Here is a 25,134-nt window from a genome sequence, read left to right as displayed (position 1 = left end):
ATTTGTTCTTAATTGAAAGATAATCTATGAAATAATTATTTTTACAATTACATATCATATTTTAATAATAAAACAACTCCTTGTGAATTTGAAATAGATAATGAATTGTTGATTAATGTTATTCATATTTTGTTGTTAAAATAAAATCAATTTTAAACCAAAGTATTAAAGAATATAATTGAAAACAAACAGATACTTTGTTTGTCTAAAATAAATACTTTACAAAAATTAATATCTTTATCCATTATCAAACTTATAAATCAAATCTTATCTTATACTCATAATTAATTAATAGTATAATAAAACATTATAATTATAATCTTTAATTCTAAATGAATAACTTATGTTGAGTATTTCTTCCAATTATTTTTTTTCAGAGATTTTTTCCTCATACAACTCTTTATAACTTTATCTCATTATTTTATACACAATTCCTTTATGCATTACTTCTTTGTTAACATTTTGTCACCAAGGTTTTTAATGTCTTTAATTAGTATACCTTCAATTTAATTTATGTTTATGTCTTTTTATTTGTTGTACTTTATTTATATTACACTATTGACTTGTGTAGGGGATTTTCTCATTCATAAACGCCGTTATTTCAAATAGTATTTTCTGTCATTTACCCATAGAACAATGATGGCATAAAAAAACATTTTTAATGAAAAACTTTATTGAAAAGAAACAATGAATGAAAAAAAACAAAAAAATAGTCAAAAACAATAACATAAGATTTTCTTGTTAAAGAGATATTGTAAAAAGAAATATTATAACATAGAATTAATCAAAAATAGTTTATCTCCAGAGTAGTTGAATAGAAGATTCTGTCTCTCACATAGAAATTGGACTTTTCAAAAAGAAGTTAAAAAAAGAAAAATAAATGAGTTGCTGAGTTTAGATTTAAAGAGAAAACTCTAAATTATTAGAAAATAATGAGTAATTCAAAATCACCAAAACTCCGTATTGGAAAATTAAATATTATCAATGAACCTGAAGTAGTTGATTCTGTCCCTAAATCAACTCCAAGAAATAGAAGATTATTTACAGATCCAAAGAAGATAAATAAAATAGAAAAACTTGAAAAATCAATTCGAGATAAAGGGTTATATGGATTTATTAAAAGCCCTCGGTCATCAAGTACTAGCCCAAGAAATACCTCTCCACAGTTTAAAAAAACTGGGGAATTAGATTGTTCTTTATTTCCTTTACAAGAAGAAGAAATAGAATTTTGGAAAGAAGTTTGTTTTTTAAAAAAAAATGTTATTAAGAAAATATTTATGGGGTAGTTATTATCAAATTTTCAAAGCGATACACCGTCTAGTATTATTGAATATTTAATTAGAAAAGAATTAGATGATCCTACTCGGGAATCTAATGTACTTTCTATTTTAACGTATTATAGTGATATTAATAAATTAGCAAATTTTATAAATTACATTGTGTTAAGAGAAATTACAGCTCGTTGTGAAGATTTAACAAATAACAATACTGCCTTTTCATCATTTTTCTCAATCTTATTTTCTCTTTCAGGTAAATATTTACAGACGGAAATATCATCGAGTATATTTAAGAAATGTTCAAAATTAAAAAATTATAATGTTTGTTAAGTTATTGTATTAAATAAAACATTTATTAAATATTAATAAATTAGCTTGATGATATTGAAGGAGAAGACTCAAATAAAGCAATGAAAAAATTTAAAGAAACATTAAGTGAAATAATTACATCAATTGTTAATGCTAAGACTATTCCAAAGTTTGTTTAGGAAAATATTATTTTGTTCATAAAATAAATACAAATCTAAATGTAAGAAATTAAAATTTATTATTTAGTGTTATACAATTTACTTATTATACAATGTATTATTTATTTACACTTAAATGTAAACAATACTTAATTAAAACAATGATTAGATATGTATTTAAAATTCCATTTAATTCATTAATTACATTACTTGCTAAAGAATCACCAGAACATTTTCAAACATTAATGACAATATCAAAATTATTTAATACTCTTATTGATGGTACAACAAGTGGTACATACTGGAACTGTTGGTTACAAAAGAATTGTCAAGACTTAATGAATGAAATGATACTTCATGTTCATAAGAAAAGTGTTTGTAAAGTTTATTTAATTAATAAAAAACAAAAGTAAATGACTAAATAAAATTAGTGGCTTTGTTTTGATAAAAAAAGAATTTTATTTAATCCAGAAAATGCTATTATTATTCCAATTGACTATACATTAAATGAAGAATGGGAATCATTAAAAGAATATACTTCTAAATATTCATTTGAAATAATCATTAGTTTTAAAGATCCAAATTATATAATGAAATCAACAATAATGACATTAGTTCATGAAATTGATAATTTAAGAATTAACTCTTTTAATGAAAATCAAATGTATCTTCAAAAAATGTCTGAAATGAAAATGAGAATGAAAGATCTTCAAGAAGAAAGAAGATATTTAAAACAATTACTTGGTATCACTGATGATGAGTAAGTATTAAAACTTAATTATTTTAAAAGATGAATAATTGCTCTGTACAAATATTACTTTGAATTTACCTTTTATTATCATTCTTTAATATTTCTTTTATTGTAATTTTATTTTTTTTTATTATTATTACTTCTATTTCTATTTTTCTTTCATTCTTTTTTTAAAAAAAATAATTTTATTTAATCAAATTTTATTTATTTTATTTCATTTCTTTAGTATAAAAAATATATAAGTGTAGTTTTTCATATAAATAATTATCATATTGTATTTTTTTAGTAATATTATTTGAATCTTTATTATGTATCTATGTGTAATATAAAAGAAAGATTCTAATACAACGTATATGAATTAATTATAAATATATTAAATATCAATCACTTGACTATTTTTTTTGGATTATTTAATAATAAACAAATTCATATATTCTAGATATTATTAGAATTTTATTTGTTTTTTTTTTCATATCAAGTAATTTATTGGTTGATTAGAAAGAAAGACAATAGACATATTACTTAAGAGTCTTTATAAAAAGGAAATGACATAAGTTTTATAAAAAAAATTAATTGAATTTAAATAAGATTGTTTTGTATTTCAGTTCTAAGTTGTTTAAGAATAGTTAAATATTTTCTTTTTAGTTGAGGTCGTTTTAATTTAAATGAAGGAGTCATTAAATCGTTTTCTGTTGAAAAATGTTCTGTTTCAAAATAAACATTTTTAATAATTTCATATCCAGGGACATGTTGTGTTTTAATATAATTTTGAATAATTTGAAGGATTTTCTTTTTAATATCAATTTTATTTAAATAATGAATATTTAATAAAGAATCTTTTTCAGATTCTGTAGTAATACTCGAAGCTATACGTTTAAGTTCATCAAAATCTAATACAATTATTGCAGTAATAAAAACATCAGAACTTTCACCATAAATAAAACACTGAGAAATAAGAGGCATAGCACAATACTTATTTTCTAATGGTTCAACTGCTATATATTCTCCTTGTGCTAATTTAAACAAATTCTTTTTTCTATCAATAATAGCTAAAGAACCATCAGGACACACTTTTCCAATATCTCCAGTAGCAAAAAATCCATCATCATTTATTGCTGCTTTTGTTGCTTCTTCATTTTTATAATAACAAATAAAATTTTGTTTACTTCGTATTTCAATTTCTCCAGATGGATATTCATCATCAATTGTATAATTCATCTCTGGTACACTTACTAATCTTATTTCTACATTTGGACCACATGAACCAACGTTTAATATATTTAAATCTGTCATATATGGAAGAGAACAACATATTCCACCAAATGTTTCAGTTAATCCATATCCTTGAAGAATAATAGCACCAGAACATACTCTTAACCACTCATACAATTCTTCAGTTAATGGAGCACCTCCATTTAAAATATATTTTAATTTACCACCAAATACTTGATGAATTTTATAAAAAACAATATTATCCCAATTAATATAATTCCAACTTTTATTTTTGACAGCATTTAATTTATAATAATATCCAATATTAAACAATGTTTGTGAAAAATATCCAAGTTGATTATATGTTTCATTAAATTTATCATAAATCTTTTGTAAAACTCGAGGAACAGCAATAAAAAATGTTGGTTGACATTTACTTAAATCTTCTATTAATGTTGGAATTCCTCCTGAAATAAAACCAATTCTACCACCACCATAAATAAATCCATGAGTTACTTCTTGATCAAGAACATGTGCTGATGGTAAATATGAAAAATATGTTTGTTCTTTCATTGGACTATCTTTAAATAATTCTGCACTATTTATTGTACAAGAACCATAACTTGCACTATTAAATGAATGAACTGCACCTTTTGGAATTCCTGATGTACCTGAAGTAAAAATTATTGAAAATGTATCATCCATTGTTGGTAATTGAGGTTCAATTAAATTAGATTTTCCTTCTTTAATTAACCTATCAAATGTAACATAAGAGATACTTGGATTAATATGATTCATAATATCTTCAAAAGTATCAAAACATACAAGTGTTATTTTAGGATTTCTTTCACACATCTCTGCTACAGTATCAGAAAATGTACAAAATACTAATGTTATAGATAAAGTTGAAATAATATAATCAATAGCTTCTTTACCAAGAGTTGTATATAAAGGAACTGGAATAATTCCATGTCTTTGAAGAGCAAATTGTGTGAGATACCATTCATATCTATTTCCACTAATAATACCACATGAATCTCCTTTTTTAAGATGATATTTATTCATTATTCCACTTGCAAGTGAATCAGTCATTTCAAGAACTTCTTTATTTTTTAACCAAATATATTCTCCAATATATTTTTTACCTTCTCTCTTTCTATATCCAAAAAAATCATTTTCTGGATTCTTTTCACATCTTCTTTTAATAACTTCATATGTGGTATGTTGTGTCATATATTCTATATCATCTTTTTCTCCTGCACTCCAATGTTCTGTTTGATTAAGAAAATAAAATTTATTTCCTTCTTTTTTGGTAAAAGTTGAGTCATAACTTTGTTTTTTCATTTGTGAATGAGACTTAATTAATTCAAGTTTAAATATCTCTTCTAATATATTAGAAGATTCTTTATCTTGTCACTTTTGTCAACGACCTTTATACTCTTATAAAAACTCCATATGGAATATTTTTTTTTGATAAATTGAATAATAAACTATATTAAATACCATAAGAATTACTTTGCCATTAATAGTTATTACTTCAGTTTAATCGATGTTTAAATTCATCACTCCTCTTTCATATTTTTTTATACAAATAGTTTGTTTCATTCTATCATAAATTCATCACCATCTCTTCTTTTTAAATATATTTTTTTTTAATTTCAACAAAACCAAAAAAGTGGTACAAAAATCTATTATTTAAATAGAATATTTATTAAATTCAAATAATACTTAAATGTTTTAATAAATCATAAATTTCTATATAATTTAAAATGTTTCTTTTTTTCAGTTAAATTCATTAATTATAAAATACTTTCTAGCATTGGTATTATCAATTGTATAGTATGTATTATTTTTTTCTTTAATACCAAAACTCCATTTTTGGTTGTATTATAATCAAAAATTTGAAAACAAACTAACAAATTATTTTGAAAGAATTAAATACACTGATTCTCATACTTTATGTTATATCTTAGTTATAAACAAGATGGTTATATAAAGAAGAATGCATTACGTAGATAGTTCAAAGAAGAAAATTATTCTTCTCATAAATTCAAGAAGAAAAATATAAATCAACAAAGAAATAACTGAACAAACAAAAACCATTTTTTGATGGAATTTATAAATAAGAAATTCAAAAAATTTTTTGTTGTAAAAAATGATGAACTATACTAAAATCAAAATAAAGAAAGAAGTGATTAAACTAAATAACTCCAAAAAAAGGGAATTTAAATAGAATAAATGAAGAATCAAAAAAAAAAAATGAAAAGAACTTTAAAAAGAAACAAAAAGAAGATGATAAGTCCAACAAATGTTTTTAAAGAAATAGACAAAGATAAAGATGAATTAATAACAATTGAAGAAGCATTAAAAGGAGTTCATTATGAAATAGAAGAAAAAGAATTTAAAGAATTTGAAGAAAATGTATTATTAATAATAGATTCAAACAATGACAATAAAATAACATGTAAAGAATTTAAACAGTTTTTTAAAATTATTCAAATAGCACAAAATATTAAAATATGTCAAAAAATGAATTATACAAATATTCAAATTCCATTTCCTGAAACTGAAAAATTAAAGTTATATTTTAGATGTTTTAAAACAAATAAAAAAGGAGAAATAACAACAGAACAAATATTAAATTGGAGTAGAAAAATAAAAGATCCACAACAACAAGTATTTATTGAAACAAGTTTAAGAAATATAAATTCTAATAAATGTAATGAACAATTATTTACAAAATGTTTTATATCACCAGATGGATATATAATGGAATATTGTCCAAAATATATAAATGTTTTTAAAGAAATAGATTTAAATCAAAATGGTAAAATTGATATTCAAGAAATTATGTATCACATTTCACGTATTTTTACAGTTCCTGAAAATATGAGAGATTTTTTTACAATTGTTATAAAATTATTAGATTCAGACGGTGATAATGAATTAAATCTTGTTGAATTTGTTAAATATTGTCTTGCTTTAAATCATTTATTTGATTTTTCAAAAGGTGGTGAAATTACAAAAGATCATATGTTAATGGTTTTATATGAATTAGTTGATATTGATGGTAGTGGTTTAATTGATAGAATGGAAATGGAAAGATATTTTAATATTCTTCATACTCCTTTTGAAACTCAAGAAACAGTAAGGAATATTATGAAACAATGTGGAGGTGTTATTGATTTTGAAGTATTTAAATATTTATATTCTTAAAGAATAATAAAAAGAATATATTAGAACAAAAAAAAAACAAAGATAAAACAATTTACATAATTTCTTTATAAAAAAATGATGTAATTCAATTATTTGTAATAAAATATTTCCTTTTTTTTGTTCATTTGTTTAAATTTGTATTTTATTGTTTTACTTCTTTTTTTTTAAATTAAGAATGAGTAGATAAATCTTTATCTTCTTCAATAGATATTGTTTCACTTTCTTCTGGATAAAGAATTTGTCTTAAATATCTTCTTTCTTCTTGAAGATCTTTCATTCTCATTTTCATTTCAGACATTTTTTGAAGATACATTTGATTTTCATTAAAAGTACTTACTCTTAAATTATTTAATTCTCTAATAATTAATAACGCTCTTTTTTTTAAATTAGTTTCTTCTGTCATATGAATTTCAATCATTTTATATCCTTCTGGTGATAAATAATCTTTTAATTGACGCCAATCATTATTAAGCATATAAATAACTGCTGTTGGTTCATAAGTTGATGAAATAGTTATTTTATCTCTTTCAATTTCCATTCCTTTTTTATTTCTAATATAATTTACTATTTTCTCTGTTAAATCTTTTGAATTTGTTTTTATCCAATTTTTCCAATAAGAATGAGTTTCAACTGTTGATAATAAAGAATTCATTAATTTACTAAAAAATAATATAATTTCAGTACTTTCTATATCTGTAGTAAATAATGAAGCAAAACAATTAAATGGTAAAAGAAAACATAATTGTATCATAACCATATCTATTTTACTTTGATCTACCCCTTTAGAAATAAGAAAGTCCTGTGTTTTTGACCAAATACACATAACTAAACTATAATAATTAATATATATTTATTAATTATTTTGAAAGAACAAAAATAATAAAATATATTTTTATATTTTTATATTTATATATAACAAACTATGGAATATCTTTATAATCCATCCATATTTCCATAAAATTTGCTAAAAATTCTTTTACTTTTTTTAATTCTTTATCAGAACTACTCTTCTTTTCTTCATCTAACTAATTTTATTATTTTATGTTTATTTCTTTAATTTCTTTATTAAAATTAAATAAAATAAAAACAAACAATTATTCCTTTCATTTTTGCTCCTCGTTTCATTAATTGTTGATGAATTTCAATAAAAAAATTTTGATACGACACATTAATAACAGATGAAAGAATAGTTGAATATGGTGAATATTTTGAAACATTATCTAATTTCCAATAATAATCTCTTTCAACACAAAAATCAATAAGTTCTGGAATTTTATTACATGCATTATAAAAAGAAAGTAAAACCATTGTATTTCTTGTTTTTTCTTGTTCATCTAAACTTGGTCTTAAAATGTAATTAAGTACTGCACTTGTTATTTCTGGACTTAATGACGTCAGACTCTATAATAATAAACTTTTTGTTTTTGTTTTTTATTAATTCTTTCTTTTTTATTTATAACAAACTTCTACCCAAACATCTTCTAAATCTAATTCATCATTCTCTGATATTGACATTGATATTGATGAATCCATTTTACTTGATGATTTATGACTACTTTTACTTTGTTTACTTATTCTTAATCTTGGTGTTTGTGTTTTTTTAATAAGGTTTTTCATATTGAAGTTAGTTAAGTTCTTTTCTTTTTAAATAGCATAAAGTTTGTTACTCAATCGAAGGAATAATAAATATTTTTTTTTTTTTCGCAAATATCCAAAAGGATAAAAAAGTTTTTTTTATAACAATTATTTTTGTTATTATTCTTTCTTTTTTTTTTGTTTTTTTTTTTTTATTTTTATTTTTTTGGTATAAGAATTGTATTATTTTCAAAGAAAAACTAAATAAAAATTATTTTTTAGTTTCAAAAATTAAATTATTTTTATTTAAAAATTTGAAACTAAAAAATATCAAATTTAAAAGAAATGATAACTTTTAGTATTTTATATTTTTATTTTGTTATTACAAAAGCATCTTATTCTCTTACAGAAACAACTCTTGAAGCACGTTTAACATATTCTAATCCCAATGAATTTCAATATGATTTTAATGTGAATACAGCGTGTTGCCTTGTTTCAAGAACTACACCTGAATGTTCAGTTTATCCAAGTGAATCAGTACCTGATATAACAAGAACAATAACGTATGATTATAAAAACAGTATTCTTCGTTTTTCAAATGATTTACCACAAGGAGTATATGAAGTATGGATTTATCAACATAAAGGAGCACCTTTATATGGAGGATTACCAATAGTTGAAGTATCATTTTATACAAGTCATGGATTAACACAACAAAAGTATATTATTAATAATGTTTGTTTTATTTTATTTAAATGAAATTATTCATTTTATTCATTTTCTTTTAGATCGCTGATACAAATAACAAAAAATATGTTTGGTGGAATGTTTTTACTATTAGAAAAAATTCTACTAGAATTTTACTTAGAGATTTTGATGTTTCTCGTGTTTCTAAAGAAGTGTTTATTAATCCACCATCATCATTAATTCCTGTTCAATGTGATAAAACAGATCGTGATGTAAATGGAGTACAACCATTAATAATTGTTATACTATCTTTTATTTTGTTATTAATAATATAAAATAAATAAAAATAAAAAATAGTTATATATCACAATTAATTTAATTCATTTATTATGTTATTCACTATATCTAAATGTTCTGAATTTTGTGAAGTTATTCTTCTTGTTCTTCTCATATTTATTGGTTCATTAAATAATTTACTTTGTAATTGTAATAATTGAGACGTAAATCCATCATTAATATTTGTTTCATAATTTCTTAATTCAAATAATTCTAATACATCATTTAATTTAATTTTATATTTTTTCATTATAAATGCTGTAACTATTGTTGCTGAACGACTTCTTCCTAATAAACAATGAACAAGTACTTTTTGTTTAAGTTTAATTGCTTTTTCAATAAATTCAAATGATTGATTAAAGAATTTTGAAATATCTTCATCATCTGCATCATTTATTGCAATTCTTAAATATTCCTTTTCTGTAATTCCTGGAAAATCATTTAAATTAAAATCAGGATTTTCTTTACTATTATAAAAACACATAACATCAGGTGTACAATTGACAATATAATTAATCCCAACTTCTTCTAACCATTCAATATTTGCTCCTGCTGCTGCTGACCCTAAATATACATTTTTACATATTTCAATTCCAAAATCATTTTCATTATATGTTATATTTCTATATCGTCTCTCATTTTCTTCTTCTTCTTCTAAATTTCTTTCATTTTCTTTTCTTTTTTTCTTTTTTATTTCTCTTTTTTCTTTCATTTTTCTTATTTGTTCTTCTTTAGCTGCATTTAATTTTTTTAATTGTTCTGCCATTTGTTGTTTAATTCGTTCTCTTCTTTCTATTGCAGCTGGTGACATATCAGTAGTAATTCTAAAAAATCTCTCAAGTCCCATTCCTTTTTTAATTTCAACCTTCTTCTTCTTTTGTTGTCTCGGCTTCTTTTCTTCTATATTTTTATTTTCATTAATTTGTGTTGTTGCCTTAAAGAATTGAAGGATAGTAGACTGTTTGCTCATTCCCCTTTAAAAAATGTTAATCAGTTTTTTTTTTAATTATTTTCTTTTATTTTTTTTTTTAAAGTAAAATCCCGAAAAAAATTGATGAATAAAATTCATTTAAAAAAGAATGCAACAACATGAATCAGTTGAATATTCAAATTCCATTGGCTCTTCATTTCTCTCTCTTCCTAATAATGATCCTGACTCTTCATCTCTTTCAATATTTGAATTTTCTTCATCTAAAATAAATGGTCGATATTGTTTATTTCTATCATTAGTATGTTGTGTGTTATCTAAAGTAAGTGTATGTTTTGTGTTTTTCGTTAAACTAGCACACTGCTCTCTATAATCATTAATCTTCATTTTATATTTAAATATAATGAATAACAAACAAGAATTCTTTAGAAAATTCAATTCTACAAACATCATCAACGAAAGAAAAGAATTTATTAGTTAAATCATCCCAATTACTTCCTGTAACTTTAAAGAATTGAATTTCTTTTTGTTTAGAAATATAATTCAATAAATTTTCAGTGTCTTGATCTTTTATAATTTGTTCAGTATCATTATATTGACATCCTACAATAAAATAATGATTTGATTGTAAATTAGAATATCTTTGTGTTTCTTGATACCAATTCACTACATTTTTGAATGATTCTTTATCATCATATCTAAATACAATAATTGATATCAATGTATTAAAATATGGAGTATATGATTTCCCAGAAGGAATATTATGATTATAAACATCCATTCTAAGTCTAATTGTCATATTTTCTTTTTGAATTAGATGTTGTGGCTATTTTGTTATTTCTTTTCTTTTTCTTTATTTTTCAAATAAAAAAGAACTATCCAAACATATTCATAAATATCATCTCCAATAGCTTCTGGTAATCCAAGAATATGTTGAGTAATACGATGACATGAATTTGATACACTTTCATCTCCTAAAACAATTGCTTTTAATAAAATAACCAATTCATCTTCATTTCTAGAAGCTAATTTTAATTTTCTATTCATTGAAGAAGAAATAGTTGATGTTACTTGTGGTGCTATTATTTTTTTTTGAACGACTGTTCGTTTTTGTTTCATACTTTGAATCTCGTTTAACTTTTCATCTGAAAATAATAATTCTCTTATTTTGACAACTGTACTGAAAAAGACTTTCCTAAATTCATCAGTACCACTTGGGTAATAATAAAAAAACTTTGAATTCGGAATACTTGATATCGCCATCTACATAATTAATCATTCTATTTCTTTTATTCTTATAAATTAAAACAAAACTTGAATATTTTCTGGTAAATTTTGATGATATGTTTCATCTGGAAACATTCCAACAATGATTGTTTGAAGAATATCATAAGATCCACAATATCTTGATACTTCTCCATGCCAATTTTTTATATTTTTATATGAGTCATCTTGAGAATTAAACACTACAACAGCAATAGTAACATTTTTAAATGGAAAATAACTACTATTTCTATTAACAAAATTATCATAATTTTCCAGAGTAACTCTTCCAATCTTTCCTTTAATATTTAATACTAGAGCTAACTTAATACTTAATACTTTTATTCTTTTATCTATCTAAAAATATAAATAAAACAAACATTTTGTGATAAATCTTCTGGCATTTTTTGTTGTTTATTATTCTATAAATGGTAAATTATATTTTATATTTTTCATTAATTCATAAAAAACAAACAAAACAATTCCACATCAATACTTTTCTATCTTCAATTGTTGATGAATCTCCAATAAAACAACTTTTAATGGTATATAATATATCTTTCTCTGAAATAATTTGTTTAATTTCAGTATATTCCATTGACATTAATAAAATTTGATTTTTAAGTTCTGATTTTTCAAGGTAGTTAAAAGATTTTTTCTCATTCTTTTTGTTTTATGAAATGTTTCAGATTCAATCTTCTTATATAAAAAGAAACTATGTGAAGAAATGTATTATTCAATAAATGAAGAAGATCCATCAATATCTTTTCCTAATGATATCATAGTACCAGTTTTCATATAACTTTTTTTTGTTGAGCTCATTTCCATAATAATAACACTTATTGTTTTTTCATTTTTAATAACATTTGGTTTATCAAACTTAAAATGAAGGGTTCTTGTATCATATGGGGGATTTGATACATCACTTTTGGTAGTTAAATACATAACTAATGTACATTCTCCAATAGAATTCATGTTAGGTCCTGGAACAATGTTTGCCCATCCTTCTTCTACTAGTTCAATTAATATTTGAATAATTTGTAAATGATTAAATAACAAACAAGGAGTATTTACTGTTATGTCATGTCCACCTTCTTCTATATTTCCAATTGGTGAATATACAATTTCTATAAAATCAGAATCATCACTACTAAATGTCCACATAAATTCATATTTTAAAAGTGATGGATTTGTTTTAGTAGTTGGTCTTATTTTAATTTCACAAGTTTTAATTGCTGAAACTTCAGGACATGTTGTTATTTCAGAATAATATAATGTTCTCGACCATTTATAACTTGAAAATTCTTTTAGTACTCTTAATTTAATATCAGAGTTGTCAGCTATCATTTTTATTCTTCTTATGAAATTATGGAATAACAGTTCTTTTTATTTCTTAAAAATTTAATTAAAAATGGAAAAATGAACATGAAGATACTAAACATCCCCATCTCTTTTCTTCTTCAAACATTTCTGCATCTAATCCTTGTTGTAATAATTCATTATCAATTATTCCATCAGAAATCATTGAAAATAATGATGAAACATTCATAGATGATAATGCACTTGTACAAATAAATTTCATATTATTACTATCAGCAAATGACTTAGCTTGTACAATTGAAACACTATTAAATTATTATTTCTTTCATAAAAAAAATAATACTATTTTAAAGAAACCTTTCTTGTGAAGATAAATCAATTTTATTTCCAACAAGATAAAATTGAATTGTTCTTGTTAGTGTAATATCTTGTAATTCTTTAAACCATTGTTGTACACTAACAAAGCTTTCTTGATTTGTAATATCATAGACTAAAACACAAACATTAACATTACTAACATATGATGACACAATTGAATGATGTTTCATTGAACTACCAATGTCAAGTAATTGAAGTCTAAGACGTAGTTTTTGATTTGTAGTTATGATTTTAGAATGGAAGTCAGTTCCAACAGTAACCTACTTTATTAATCTTACAGAAGTATATTTTCAAATTGAACAAACATTATAATTGTCATAAAATTCATCATACATAAATCTTGATATTAAAGAAGTTTTCCCAACTGTAGCATCACCAATAAAAGCAACTTTCTTTCTAATAAGAGGATCCATAACCTCTTTTCAGATATATTTTTCGTGCTTAAATAATGATAAATGAGTATAAGATTTGTATCTGATGAGATTGTAATGAATCTCAAAAAAATGAAAAAATAAATCAAAACTTTATCACAAAAAAGAACTTGAAATCTTAAAGATTTATTTTATGTCTTTTTCTCTTCCAAGTTATGTTGATCCAACGAAGTTTGAATTACCAATACGTGTTAATCCATTAAGACCTGATGAAATTAAAAAGATTACAGAAAATGATTATGTTCAATTTTATGAACAACCAGAACAATGGTTTAACAATAAAATGAAACAAAGATGGTTTAATTATACAGAAATAACACAAATTAAAACAACATTAATAACATGGAATGTAGCAGAAAGTAATCCATCAACAGTAAAACTTGAAGATTTATTTAATGATGCAGATTTATTTGTTATTTGTTTAGAAGAAATAGATATGTCAATAAGTGGGGTTATGACATTTGGACAATCTGAATTATGTTTAAGATGGCAATCATTAATAGAACTTTCTTTACCACCAAAAACATATGAATGTATTTTTTCACAACAACATGGAGGTTTAGCTATGTTTATTTTTATTAAACAAATAATGAAAAATGAAATTAATGATATTTCTGTTTCAACTGTTTCATTAGGTACATTAGGAATGGCAAATAAAGGAGCAATTGGAGTATCTTGTAGAATAGGAGTATGTAGAGTTTTATTTGTAGGAGCACATTTTTCAGCTAATATGGGACCTGATAAATGTGATGAATGTTATACAACTGCAAGAAATCAATTTCAATTTCCAATACCACCAAAGAGTCATGACTATGAAATTTGGCTTGGTGACTTTAATTATAGATTAAATGCAACTGAAGAACAAATTAAAAAATATTTAAATGATCCAATTCAATTAATTACAACAGATCAACTTACTAACTCAGTTGCACGTTCAAGTGCATTTGGAGGATTTATTGAAGCACCAATCACATTTCTACCAACATATAAATTTGAAAAAGGAACAAAGAATTATGATTGGAAACGACTTCCAGCATGGTGTGATAGAGTTATGTTTAGAGTATATCAAGCATATCAATTATCAATTCATAAATATGAAAGACTTGAAATATGTTATTCAGATCATCTTCCTGTTAGATGTATAGCAATTATTAAACCAAGAAAAATTAATACTTCATTATTAAAAAATTCATGGGAAGAAGTTCTTGAACTTTCAAATTATATTAGTAATGCACTTGTACCAACATGTGAATTATCAACAAAAAAAATTCAATGTGGAGAAATAGTTCCATATAAAACTATTCATTCATCTATTGAAATTACTAATACTGGAAGGATTCCAGCTTCTTTTAATATTATTTATATTTCAACAAAAAAAGGAGAAGAAATTAATCCAATATTTATTGAAACAAATATTATAAAAGGTGATATTCCTATTAAACAAAAAATAAATATTTCAATATCAATTACTATGACTGCAGAAAATATTCATTTAATAAGAAAAATAGGAAATGATTTTATAATGCAAATAATGATTCAAGATGGTGGTGTATTTTTTGTTGAAATTATCTTTAAAATTTCACAAACTTCTTTTGGTTTATCTCCTAAACAACTTCTTCAACACCCAGACCCATTTATTATTTCATCTTCGACTACATCAATTAAAAAAACATTATTACCTAAAGAAATAGTATTATTTATTAATGCATTAAATAAACATAAAGAAGATCCTAAAATATTTACTACTCTTCCTACAATTGAACGTTTTGAATTGTATGAATCAGTCTTTCATAGTGTTGATTCAATGGAAGAACTTGATAAATATAATATTTGTGTTTTATCAGAAGCTTTTGTTCTTTATATTCAGGCAATGGGAGGAATATTTACTCCAACAATATTCATTTCTGAAGATAAAGAAGTAACTGATAATATTATTGAACCAGAAAACAATGTATTAGTGCGTGTTATTTGTTCGTTATGTAAAGATATCTCAAAAGTATCTCCTCTTAATCTTACTTTAAATGAAGTACTTTCATATTTTAGTCAGGCATTAGTAAATAGAAAACTTGAAATGAATGAGTTTTCAGAAATAACAAATGAAATAGCTACATATGCACAAAGTGTTCGATCAGTTGAGAAAGAAATGGTAGAAACTAATTAAATGTATTTTGAAGAAGAATATTATCTTTAAGATTCTTTAATAATTTCATTTACCATTTTTTCTTTTTTTTTTTAAAAGAACTTGAAAAATAGTAATAAATTAATGATTACTACAAATAAATTCATCATTACTTTTGTTAACCATTATCACCATTTAAATACAAATCATATTATGGTTGGAACCAATTCATTTCTTTCTTCTATTTCTATTATTCCTGAATGTCTCTTTCAAAACTCTACATATGGAATAATTATGGCAATTTTTGATGATCAAACAAAGAATAAATATCAAAGATGGATTTATAATCCACTCCAATACTCAATTAATTACTCCTTATTATCTATATTGAATCATTACATGGTAAATTCTTTAAACACATTATTTATTAAGAAAACAAAGAAAAATAAAATTGGAATTGAAATCATATCATCTGTATCATCATCAATCATACCTTATTGGAATCAATCAACTACAATGATTGGATGGAATTGTTTTCTTCAAGTTGGTTCTAATATGCTAATAACATTCATAAATTCATTTCTTGATTGAATTGATTATTGAAATTATCTTTTATATTCTTTGTTTTATTAATGACATAATTATAAACTATGTTCTGAATGATAGTCGTTTCATTTTTATTGTATAAATCATAAATGAGATTATTGTGAAGTCTTATTCTTTGATAATTTTCAATTATATAAAGAATGTTATTATAAATAATCTGTTATTAGATTGTTATGATAAATAATATAATCTTCACTTAATTCATATGTGAAACAAACTTTTATTTTATATGCATAATTCAACAAAAGTCATATACATTCTATTAGTTTGTGGTTGTTATAAATGCGTTGTGTGTTTAATTGGTTCTAATTGTTTTAAAACCAAATAAAGTCAAAAATAACTTTGAAAAATCAATTTTAGTATGAGTATTTATGTATAAGTATTTATTACTATAATCGTGTGATGGTGGTTGTATAGGTAATTCTAATTAATAAAGTATAATTAAGAAAATAACAGATATTTTGGTTCTTTTTTTGCTTTTCTTCAATTATCACATCAATATATAACAAAGGCTATGTAAAATAATAAAATAAACAGAAACTACAATTAGAATTAACTTACAAACACCAATTATTAATGTACTGTGAAGTTATGTTAAAATTTTACATTATTATGTTTATTGTTATTTGTTTATATTCTTATTCATTGTTGTTTTTCTTTTTTATTCAATACTTCTATATCACTTATCAATTTATTTATTTTATCTTCTCTTGATTCATATTCTTCTTTTTGAGTTGATTTTTATTTCTATACTTTTCTTTATGTATTTTCTTCACTCTTTCTTAGTTTTTTTTCTTTTTTTTTCTTCTTATTGTTTTCTCTTTTTATCATGATTTTGTCTTTATCAGTATTTCTATTCTTTTTCGTTTTATTATTCATTTATTGATGATATATTAAATAATTTTATTTATTATTAAAGCAACGAATATACTCACTTCATGACATTTATTTATGAATATGGTGTACTGTTAAATTATGTTAAAGAGAGAAATGGATAATCAAATGCTTCACAGTGTACTACAATGCCGGGGTTAATGAAATTATTATTCTCATATTTTTTAATTCATTATTGTACGATTTGATTATATTATTATTAATTAATAATATTCTATTATCTAAGTTTAAATTTATTATTTTCTCATCATTTGTTTTAATATTTCATTGAGTAGAATAAAGAATATCTGTTAAATAATATTCATTTTTTCAGTTATTATTTCATAATTAATATTCATTTTCTTCATTAAAGAATATTGTTAATTTTTTATTTGGTTTTAATCATTTATCATATTATCGTTTATTTGTATTCAATATTATTAAATGTGATATATTGATTATTAATGATAATACAATATGTATTTTATTCATCATATATTATATTTAAACATTCTTCATTTAACTCGTTTTTGGTTATAAATATGTGATAATTTTTATTGATATTACAATTTGAAAAGATTATGACAATACTATTATTTTTATGTTCATTAATTTGATCTTTTAGACAACTTGTTATTCTTCATTTTATATCATTATTCATTTATTATATTTTACAGAATCACAATTATTTGATGGTTAATGCTATTTAAAATGAATAGATTTCTTTCAATTACTAATTATCATTTTTTTTATTAATAATTTCATAGTATTTAATTCATATAAATTTTTGTAATAAATATCTGAATTAAATTGAGGCATTATAAAATCAATTAGTATATTTTATTTCATTATTTTTTTGTTAAAATAAAATAAATAAAAAATGTTGATAAAATTAAATAAAAATTATGAATTAGAATCAGTGAAATAATACCATTTTCATGTTTATTTTTATATTTATTCATTCATACTAATATATTCTCAAACTTCTTCACTTATGCCTTCTTTTATTCTTTAGTTTGATTTATGACGTAATATTTATGACGTAATTTTAATAAATTTAATTTCCTTACATTATGACAGAGAGAAGAGAGTGTTTCTTTACCACTATATTATTATGATTAATTTCATTTTAATCTTAACCACACTTTAATATAGCATTTTTCTTGGTTAATACCTTCATATTTATTTCTTAATTTCTTTATTAATACATCACATTTCTTATATTACAATAAGTAATATTCAACCATAATAAATTGGTACACCTTTTGTAACATTATCTAATGTATTTCATATTCAAAGATACTGTAACAACCAAATGATAATAATAATGAAAGTCAAATAGTGAACTTTATTAATTGTGGTGTATGGTGGTGTTTCAGACTTGTCACATTCGGTTTGAAGTAACAAAGTATGAAAAAATAATAACAAAAGAAAATGATATAAATGATGTTAATATTAAATGAATTTAGAAATAATAAGAGTACAGTAGTAATGAAACGTTCATTTAACATAAAATAAGAAATAATGAAATGATATTTAAATTGATGAAATTAACAAAGAAGAAATAATTAGAAAGAAGAATGAAAAAAAAAACAAGAATATAAAAGAATTAAAACAATGAAATTACTCATTATAATAATGTATAATGTGATTAATATCCATTAATCAATGAATAAATAACAAATATATTAACAACTAATTCTTTAATTTAATATTATATTTGGATCATTCATTAATGAAAAAAAAAAGAGAAATTTAAACAAAATGAATAAGCCAAAATAAAATAACAAAAAAAGAAAGTTTTTTTTAGAAAATCTTAAAGAATTTTTTTAATTACAAAAACTTTTTAAATAAATCTTAGTGTAAATAATATTATACAGTCTTATTAAATGTCGACACTCGAGACTATTTACTTATGTAACGTTTTTCTCTTTATTAACAAAAAACAAACAATTAGTTTTCTTCCATTTATTTCAAAGAAATGTGAAAAAGCTATAAAAATGATGAAAATTAATCCACCATTAATATTTCTTGATATTTCATTTATTTCAAAATATTTTAATCAAATTCAAACATTTAGAGGAAATCTAGTAGAATATCAAACAGAAATTAATGAAATATTTTTCAAACAAATTTATTGGTTTGAAATAAATGTTTTAACAACTATTAATTTAATTAATAGTCAATATTATGACAAAATAATTGAAATAAGAATAGAAGTAAATGATATTATTCGTTTACATTTATTAAAAAATGTTCAAAGAATTATAATATATCATTTTCATGGTAAATTACTTTCCTTTAGTTCAATTAATAAAAAAAACAAAATAAAAAAAATTGTTATTTATCATAAAGAAAAACTAAATGAATATGAAATTAATTCATTACTTCATTTTTGTCAAAGATTTAATACGATTAGTATTTCTCTTATTAGTTCTTATTTTGCTGAACAATTATTTTATATTTCCAATTTAAAATTATTTTCTTATGATATATTTAATGATGAAAATGAAAAAAATATTCCAAATTATTTCAAAAGTTATTCTAATTCTTTTGAAGAAAATCAAATTAATAATATTGAAAAACAATTTGATATATTTAATGATAATTCATTATGGGAATTATGTAATATAAAAATGACTCAATTAATACTTATTATTAATCAAAATACAATTAACTTTCTTGATTTAACTTGTTTTGAAGTATTAACTCATTTTCAATTAAATATTTCTTCTGGAAAACATTTAAAATTAACACTTCCTAATTCATTACAATCATGTTCTTTAAATGGAAACACTCTTTGGGTTAATAATTTAAAAGAATTATCTCATTTAAATTCTTTTTATGTTAATTCAAATTATGGACCTTTGATTAAACAACAAACAAAAATTAAACAAAAGAAAATATGTCTTCCTTCTTCTGTTGAATCATGTTTTATAAAAACAATGAATTATAATGCCAGACTTGGTTCATTATTAGATTTAAATCTTCTTAAACAACTTAATATTTCTGGAGTTGTTAGTTCAATGGATTGTTCTAACAATAACTCATTAACAAGTTTATTAATTAATTCATCTTCACCAATTATAACTATTACATTTAACTCTCATTTAAATTATATTAATATTACCAATAAAAAAGGAAAAATATTATTTAAAAATTTTGATGTTATAAAAACAATAAAATGTCTCTCAATTGATGGTGATTTTGATAAATTAGATCTTAGTAATATTATCTCTATTAAAGATTTATCTTTATCTTCTTCTTCAAAGAAAACAACTGTTTTATTCCCTCATTATGATCAAACACAATTACAACATTATTTTACTTCAGTAGGTATTAAACCAAAACCCAAATCAATTATACTTTGTTGTAATTCTTTAATACTAAGAGGCAATTTTTTGGTATCAAAATTATTTTTAGTATTAAGTCATATTACTATTCCTACTATTGAATGTCCATTATTAAATAGAATTATTCTTCATTACCAAAATGTGGAATGTATTGGATTTGATTTATTAACACAAAAGTTAAAAATACTTTCTCCATTAAATAAATGTTGTAGTTGTGTTTCTATTCTTTCTAACATCACTCAACTCAATCAAAAGAAAATCACTTTACTTTACAAAACGAAAGTATTTCTTTTGTGTTCTCCTAAAATGAATAAAAATCCTCCTCGTTCTAAATCACGAACAACTAATCAAAAAAGATTATTTGGATCAAAATCACCAAACAAAGGACTTTATTTATTATCTGATGATACCTCCTCAAGCTCAAGTGATTTAGATGATGATATTAAACAATACATATATCATTCTGATGTGTAGTATAATTTTACTTCTTTATTTCTTATTAATTGAAACTTATTTTTATAAATTATCATTATTAATTAAGTAAAAGTAATGGAGTAAAATATTATTTAGTCATAACAAGATCAATTAACTTTCTCATTTAGTTTGTTTTCCCTTATATTGTTTTGCTGGGTTCTTCTTAGCACAAACTTTACCGAAGTGTTTGAGTGCTTCTCTGACATTTCTCTTTCCTCTAATAAGGACAGTCTTTCTTCCAGTTGGTGCCTTAAGAGCAAGTTCATCAAATCTTAAACATTTTCCACCAGCTTTAGTAATAGCAGCTTCAGCAGTTTTAGTGAATTTAAGAGCACAAACGTTCATTTTTGGAACTGGATATCTACTATCATAAGTAACAGTATTGACACAAACTGCAGTTTCTTCTGGATGTTTTTTCATAAGACAAGCCAATTTACTGGTTGAGACAATTGGTCTGTTAACACGACTTAAGCAAAGTCTGTGTAAAATAGTCTTAGCAAATTTTGATTGGGTTCTTCTAGCAAGGAATCCATATAATCTTACAAGAAGTTTCATATAAGCATTATTTCCACGAGCGGTTTTTGAAACGTGTTTACGAACGTGATGTCTATCAAGATCAATAGCCATTCCTTGCTAATTATGTAAACAGTTCTAGGGTTTATAATCTTTAAAATTCTTAAAAGGAATTTTTTATTTTTCTTTCATTTTTTTAATGTAGTAAATATTATTATTATTTTATTATTTTTTAATTATATTTATTATTATTTTTGAATAACACAAATAAATATCAAAAATTAAAACTGTAATAAAATTTATAAAATAAGTTTAAAAAACCTTTCATGCAGAATATCAAACGATTTGATGCATATCCAAAAATTAATAGTAATAATAGAGTAAAACATTGGATAGGAGGATTACTATCAATAGTATGTATTATTACTATGATTTGGATGTTTTCATCTGAACTTAATGACTATTTTACTATTCGAAAAAAACCAGTTCTTCGAGTCGATGAATCAAAAAATAAAAAATTACCAATTAATTTTGATATTACTTTTCCTCATTCAGCATGTTCTTTTTCATCAGTTGATGTCTTAGATACTACCGGAGAAGTTATAATTGATATATCAAAAAATATCAAAAAAGAAAGATTAAATCTTGTCAATGAAGATGAGATAAGTAAAAAAAAATTTGCTAAAACAGTGTACGGAACTGAATGTCCTCCTTGTAATAATGAAAGTGATAAAGATAAATGTTGTTTTACTTGTGAAGAATTAACAGAGTCTTATCAAAAATTAAACAAAGAAGTTCCTAAAGGATCACCACAATGTGAAATAAGGAATATTCATAAAATGACAACATTTTATAATGGAGAAGGATGTAGAATTTCTGGAACTGTTTTTGTTAATAGAGCTAGTGGTAATTTCCATATTGCACCAGGAAGTAGTCAACAGTTAACACAAGAACATATTCATTCAGTTGATTGGATTTCAGGAGGAATTAACTTAACTCATACATGGAACTTTTTATCATTTGGAGATTCATTTCCAGGAATGATTAATCCAATGGATGGAATTGTTAAAGTTGATAGAACAAATAATTCAATGTACCAATATTTCGTTCAAGTAGTTCCTATGACATATACTTCACTTGACAATAAAGTAATTCATACAAATGGTTATAGTGTTACTGAACATTATAGACCTGGTAGTTTAAAATCACCTGAACAAGGAATTCCAGGAGTATTTGTTATATATGACATTTCATCAATTGAGGTATTATATTTTGAAGAAAAAAATTCCTTTGGACATTTATTAACAAGTATTTGTGGAATTATAGGAGGGGTTTTTGCTTTATTTAGTTTATTAGATTATTTTATATTTCATGTCTATCATTCAGAATGAATATAAATTCTAATACATAATGTCATTGAAAGTTTTTTACATATACAAAAAGTTATTTTTTTGATTCAAAAAAATTTTTGTTTAATTACCAATTTATTGTTTCAAAAAAAAAAAAACAAATAGAAAACAAATTAAAACAAATAAAAAATAAGTAATAACTAACTTCTCTTTGAATGAATTATTTTCAACCTTCTTTTAAAATTCATTTTTGTTTATAAAAAAGAAGATAAACTTAAAAATAAAGAAAGATATGAATAAATTAGAACCAACACAGATAATAAATTTATTGTGTGTAAATGAATATAATAAAGACATTCCAATTAACAGTTATTATTATCAATTAAAAGAGAATTGGATAGAAATAATAAAAGAGAATTGGATGGAAATAATAAAAGAAAATTTAGAAAATAAAGAAAGAATTGAAATAATAGAAACGTTAATGAAAATTTCAATAAATATTGAATATTTAAAAAAAGAAATTTTAATATTTTTTATAGAGAAAGTACCTCAAATAAATAATGATGAAATAGCAAAAATTATTATTAGAATTATTGTACAATTACTTCAATATTATTTAAATAGTGAAATAATGGAATTAATATTTAAATTATATGAAAAATTAAATAGAATTCAAAGTTCTTATTTAACAGGATATTTAATTGAAAGTATTAATAATGAACCTATAAGTTATTATCAGTTAAATGGTATGAATACAGGGATTTCACTTGTTATTCAATTACCAATATTTCCAGAATATTCATATGCAATTAAAACAAATTTTTTTATTGAAACAATGACAGATGATTCATTTCCAGTAATTTTTTCAATTAATGCAACGATGTATAAATTAACTTGTGCTATTGAAGGTTCAAATAAACATTTAGTTATTAAATGTGAAACTACTGGAAAAAGAACACAACAATTATATTCAGGAATTTCATTTACAAGAGAATATGATACACAATTTATTATACAAAAAAATCAATGGTATTCATTAAATATTTATCATAATAATAATAGATTTATTGTTCAACTTAATAATCAACAACAAGTATTTCCTATTAATTATCCATTATTTAAAGAAACTATTCTTCTTTATTTAGGTTATATTAAAGGTATTCCTGGAACTTCTTTAATTGGTAAAATTACTGGGTTTCAATGGATGTTTGATGTGTATGAATTTAATGATATTAATAATATTGATTGGTTTGATTATGAAATAGAATTTAATAGACAAATAATAAATAATGTTATTCCACGATTAGTTTTAAATGTGGGAGTAACTAAAAGTCCATTAAAAAGTGAAGGAAATATTTTAAAAAAAATTGATACATTAAATAATAAAACACCATTTATACAAATAGAATTATTAGATGTTTTTAGTGATTATTTGTTTTATCCAATTATTGAAATTGCAACATGTAAATTTTCTGATTTATTTATTGAAGATGATTATTTAACAAAATGTATTCATCTTTTATCTTTAATTGAACCATCAAATATTACAAATGTTATTAAATTATTATTTGGATTAATGGTTAAAGATATAAAAGTTAATGAATGGTGTTTAAATCGTCATTTTTTTACTTTTATATTTGATCAATTAGAAATTGTTATTCAAAAAGGAAATGATACTGTTATTAATGAACATATTAAATTAGTAAGTTCTATTCTTAATATGACTTTAAATAATGATAATATTCATCATGCTTTAATTAGACTTTTTTCTCTTCCTTCTAAATTAACTTTAAATCAACAACTTATTTTCTTGAAAGAATTTACTAATATTTTTACTCCAAAAATTGTTCAATCAATTCATATTGAAAAAGTTATTACAGCAAAAGAAATTGTTTTAATATTTATGGGAAATATGGAAATTACAACAAAAATTCTTTTATTTCAATCTTTAATAGATTTAATTCCAAACATATTATTAAATAATATAATAGAACAATGTTTTTCTT

At 22.4% G+C, this 25,134-nt stretch overlaps 15 protein-coding genes across 15 annotated transcripts in view, besides 2 other annotated features; 8 read left to right on the top strand and 7 right to left on the bottom strand.

Annotated features, from left to right (window-relative positions):
• Positions 1-932: 932 nt before the first annotated feature.
• EHI_079310 (uncharacterized protein) lies at positions 933-2,508 on the top strand (the record flags this gene model as incomplete). The annotated part of the gene is made up of 5 exons (XM_645994.2): positions 933-1,238; positions 1,287-1,598; positions 1,652-1,755; positions 1,833-2,118; positions 2,176-2,508. 5 exons carry the CDS (start codon positions 933-935, stop codon positions 2,506-2,508), a joined length of 1,341 nt encoding a protein of 446 aa, XP_651086.2.
• Positions 2,509-3,074: 566 nt separating this feature from the next.
• EHI_079300 (long-chain-fatty-acid--CoA ligase, putative) lies at positions 3,075-5,051 on the bottom strand (the record flags this gene model as incomplete). Its single annotated transcript, XM_645995.1, has 1 exon — positions 3,075-5,051. One exon carries the CDS (start codon positions 5,049-5,051, stop codon positions 3,075-3,077), a length of 1,977 nt encoding a protein of 658 aa, XP_651087.1.
• Positions 5,052-5,999: 948 nt separating this feature from the next.
• Positions 6,000-6,923, top strand: EHI_079290 (EF-hand calcium-binding domain containing protein; the record flags this gene model as incomplete). Its single annotated transcript, XM_645996.1, has 1 exon — positions 6,000-6,923. The coding sequence occupies one exon, from the start codon at positions 6,000-6,002 to the stop codon at positions 6,921-6,923; it is 924 nt and encodes a 307-aa protein (XP_651088.1).
• Positions 6,924-7,092: 169 nt separating this feature from the next.
• EHI_079280 (uncharacterized protein) lies at positions 7,093-8,540 on the bottom strand (the record flags this gene model as incomplete). Its single annotated transcript, XM_645997.2, has 4 exons — positions 7,093-7,753; positions 7,845-7,948; positions 8,016-8,324; positions 8,388-8,540. The coding sequence occupies 4 exons, from the start codon at positions 8,538-8,540 to the stop codon at positions 7,093-7,095; spliced, it is 1,227 nt and encodes a 408-aa protein (XP_651089.2).
• Positions 8,541-8,843: 303 nt separating this feature from the next.
• Positions 8,844-9,520, top strand: EHI_079270 (uncharacterized protein; the record flags this gene model as incomplete). The annotated part of the gene is made up of 2 exons (XM_645999.1): positions 8,844-9,233; positions 9,287-9,520. The coding sequence occupies 2 exons, from the start codon at positions 8,844-8,846 to the stop codon at positions 9,518-9,520; spliced, it is 624 nt and encodes a 207-aa protein (XP_651091.1).
• A 35-nt stretch (positions 9,521-9,555) lies between these two features.
• On the bottom strand, positions 9,556-10,491 carry EHI_079260 (dual specificity protein phosphatase, putative; the record flags this gene model as incomplete). The annotated part of the gene is made up of 1 exon (XM_646000.1): positions 9,556-10,491. The coding sequence occupies one exon, from the start codon at positions 10,489-10,491 to the stop codon at positions 9,556-9,558; it is 936 nt and encodes a 311-aa protein (XP_651092.1).
• A 99-nt stretch (positions 10,492-10,590) lies between these two features.
• Positions 10,591-12,316, bottom strand: EHI_079250 (uncharacterized protein; the record flags this gene model as incomplete). Its single annotated transcript, XM_646001.1, has 5 exons — positions 10,591-10,816; positions 10,866-11,275; positions 11,326-11,712; positions 11,764-12,036; positions 12,188-12,316. 5 exons carry the CDS (start codon positions 12,314-12,316, stop codon positions 10,591-10,593), a joined length of 1,425 nt encoding a protein of 474 aa, XP_651093.1.
• Positions 12,317-12,444: 128 nt separating this feature from the next.
• On the bottom strand, positions 12,445-13,059 carry EHI_079240 (uncharacterized protein; the record flags this gene model as incomplete). The annotated part of the gene is made up of 1 exon (XM_646002.1): positions 12,445-13,059. The coding sequence occupies one exon, from the start codon at positions 13,057-13,059 to the stop codon at positions 12,445-12,447; it is 615 nt and encodes a 204-aa protein (XP_651094.1).
• Positions 13,060-13,117: 58 nt separating this feature from the next.
• On the bottom strand, positions 13,118-13,823 carry EHI_079230 (Rab family GTPase; the record flags this gene model as incomplete). The annotated part of the gene is made up of 3 exons (XM_646003.2): positions 13,118-13,337; positions 13,390-13,670; positions 13,716-13,823. 3 exons carry the CDS (start codon positions 13,821-13,823, stop codon positions 13,118-13,120), a joined length of 609 nt encoding a protein of 202 aa, XP_651095.2.
• Positions 13,824-13,974: 151 nt separating this feature from the next.
• On the top strand, positions 13,975-16,002 carry EHI_079220 (inositol polyphosphate 5-phosphatase, putative; the record flags this gene model as incomplete). Its single annotated transcript, XM_646004.2, has 1 exon — positions 13,975-16,002. One exon carries the CDS (start codon positions 13,975-13,977, stop codon positions 16,000-16,002), a length of 2,028 nt encoding a protein of 675 aa, XP_651096.2.
• A 171-nt stretch (positions 16,003-16,173) lies between these two features.
• EHI_079210 (uncharacterized protein) lies at positions 16,174-16,551 on the top strand (the record flags this gene model as incomplete). Its single annotated transcript, XM_649825.2, has 1 exon — positions 16,174-16,551. One exon carries the CDS (start codon positions 16,174-16,176, stop codon positions 16,549-16,551), a length of 378 nt encoding a protein of 125 aa, XP_654917.2.
• A 1,833-nt stretch (positions 16,552-18,384) lies between these two features.
• Positions 18,385-18,577: a repeat region.
• A 77-nt stretch (positions 18,578-18,654) lies between these two features.
• Positions 18,655-18,827: a repeat region.
• Positions 18,828-19,442: 615 nt separating this feature from the next.
• Positions 19,443-21,266, top strand: EHI_079200 (uncharacterized protein; the record flags this gene model as incomplete). The annotated part of the gene is made up of 1 exon (XM_649826.2): positions 19,443-21,266. The coding sequence occupies one exon, from the start codon at positions 19,443-19,445 to the stop codon at positions 21,264-21,266; it is 1,824 nt and encodes a 607-aa protein (XP_654918.2).
• Positions 21,267-21,358: 92 nt separating this feature from the next.
• EHI_079190 (60S ribosomal protein L18, putative) lies at positions 21,359-21,893 on the bottom strand (the record flags this gene model as incomplete). Its single annotated transcript, XM_650932.2, has 1 exon — positions 21,359-21,893. One exon carries the CDS (start codon positions 21,891-21,893, stop codon positions 21,387-21,389), a length of 507 nt encoding a protein of 168 aa, XP_656024.1. The 3' UTR covers positions 21,359-21,386.
• A 212-nt stretch (positions 21,894-22,105) lies between these two features.
• EHI_079180 (uncharacterized protein) lies at positions 22,106-23,170 on the top strand (the record flags this gene model as incomplete). Its single annotated transcript, XM_649828.1, has 1 exon — positions 22,106-23,170. One exon carries the CDS (start codon positions 22,106-22,108, stop codon positions 23,168-23,170), a length of 1,065 nt encoding a protein of 354 aa, XP_654920.1.
• A 250-nt stretch (positions 23,171-23,420) lies between these two features.
• The window catches only part of EHI_079070 (uncharacterized protein), a gene marked incomplete at both ends in the record, with an annotated part of 3,973 nt that continues 2,259 nt past the window's right edge, over positions 23,421-25,134 (top strand). Inside the window, 2 exons of the mRNA XM_649822.2 lie at positions 23,421-24,830; positions 25,120-25,134. The exon at positions 25,120-25,134 is cut by the window's right edge and continues 2,259 nt beyond it. Coding sequence (XP_654914.2) covers positions 23,421-24,830; positions 25,120-25,134 — 1,425 coding nt within the window. The remainder of the gene's footprint in view (positions 24,831-25,119) is intronic.

Source organism: Entamoeba histolytica, genomic scaffold (assembly GCF_000208925.1).
Source record: "Entamoeba histolytica HM-1:IMSS scf_1104750517505 genomic scaffold, whole genome shotgun sequence".
Classification (NCBI taxonomy): Eukaryota; Evosea; order Mastigamoebida; family Endamoebidae; genus Entamoeba; species Entamoeba histolytica.
The sequence above is the reverse complement of the archived record's forward strand: the minus strand, read 5'-3'. Positions and strand labels throughout refer to the sequence as shown.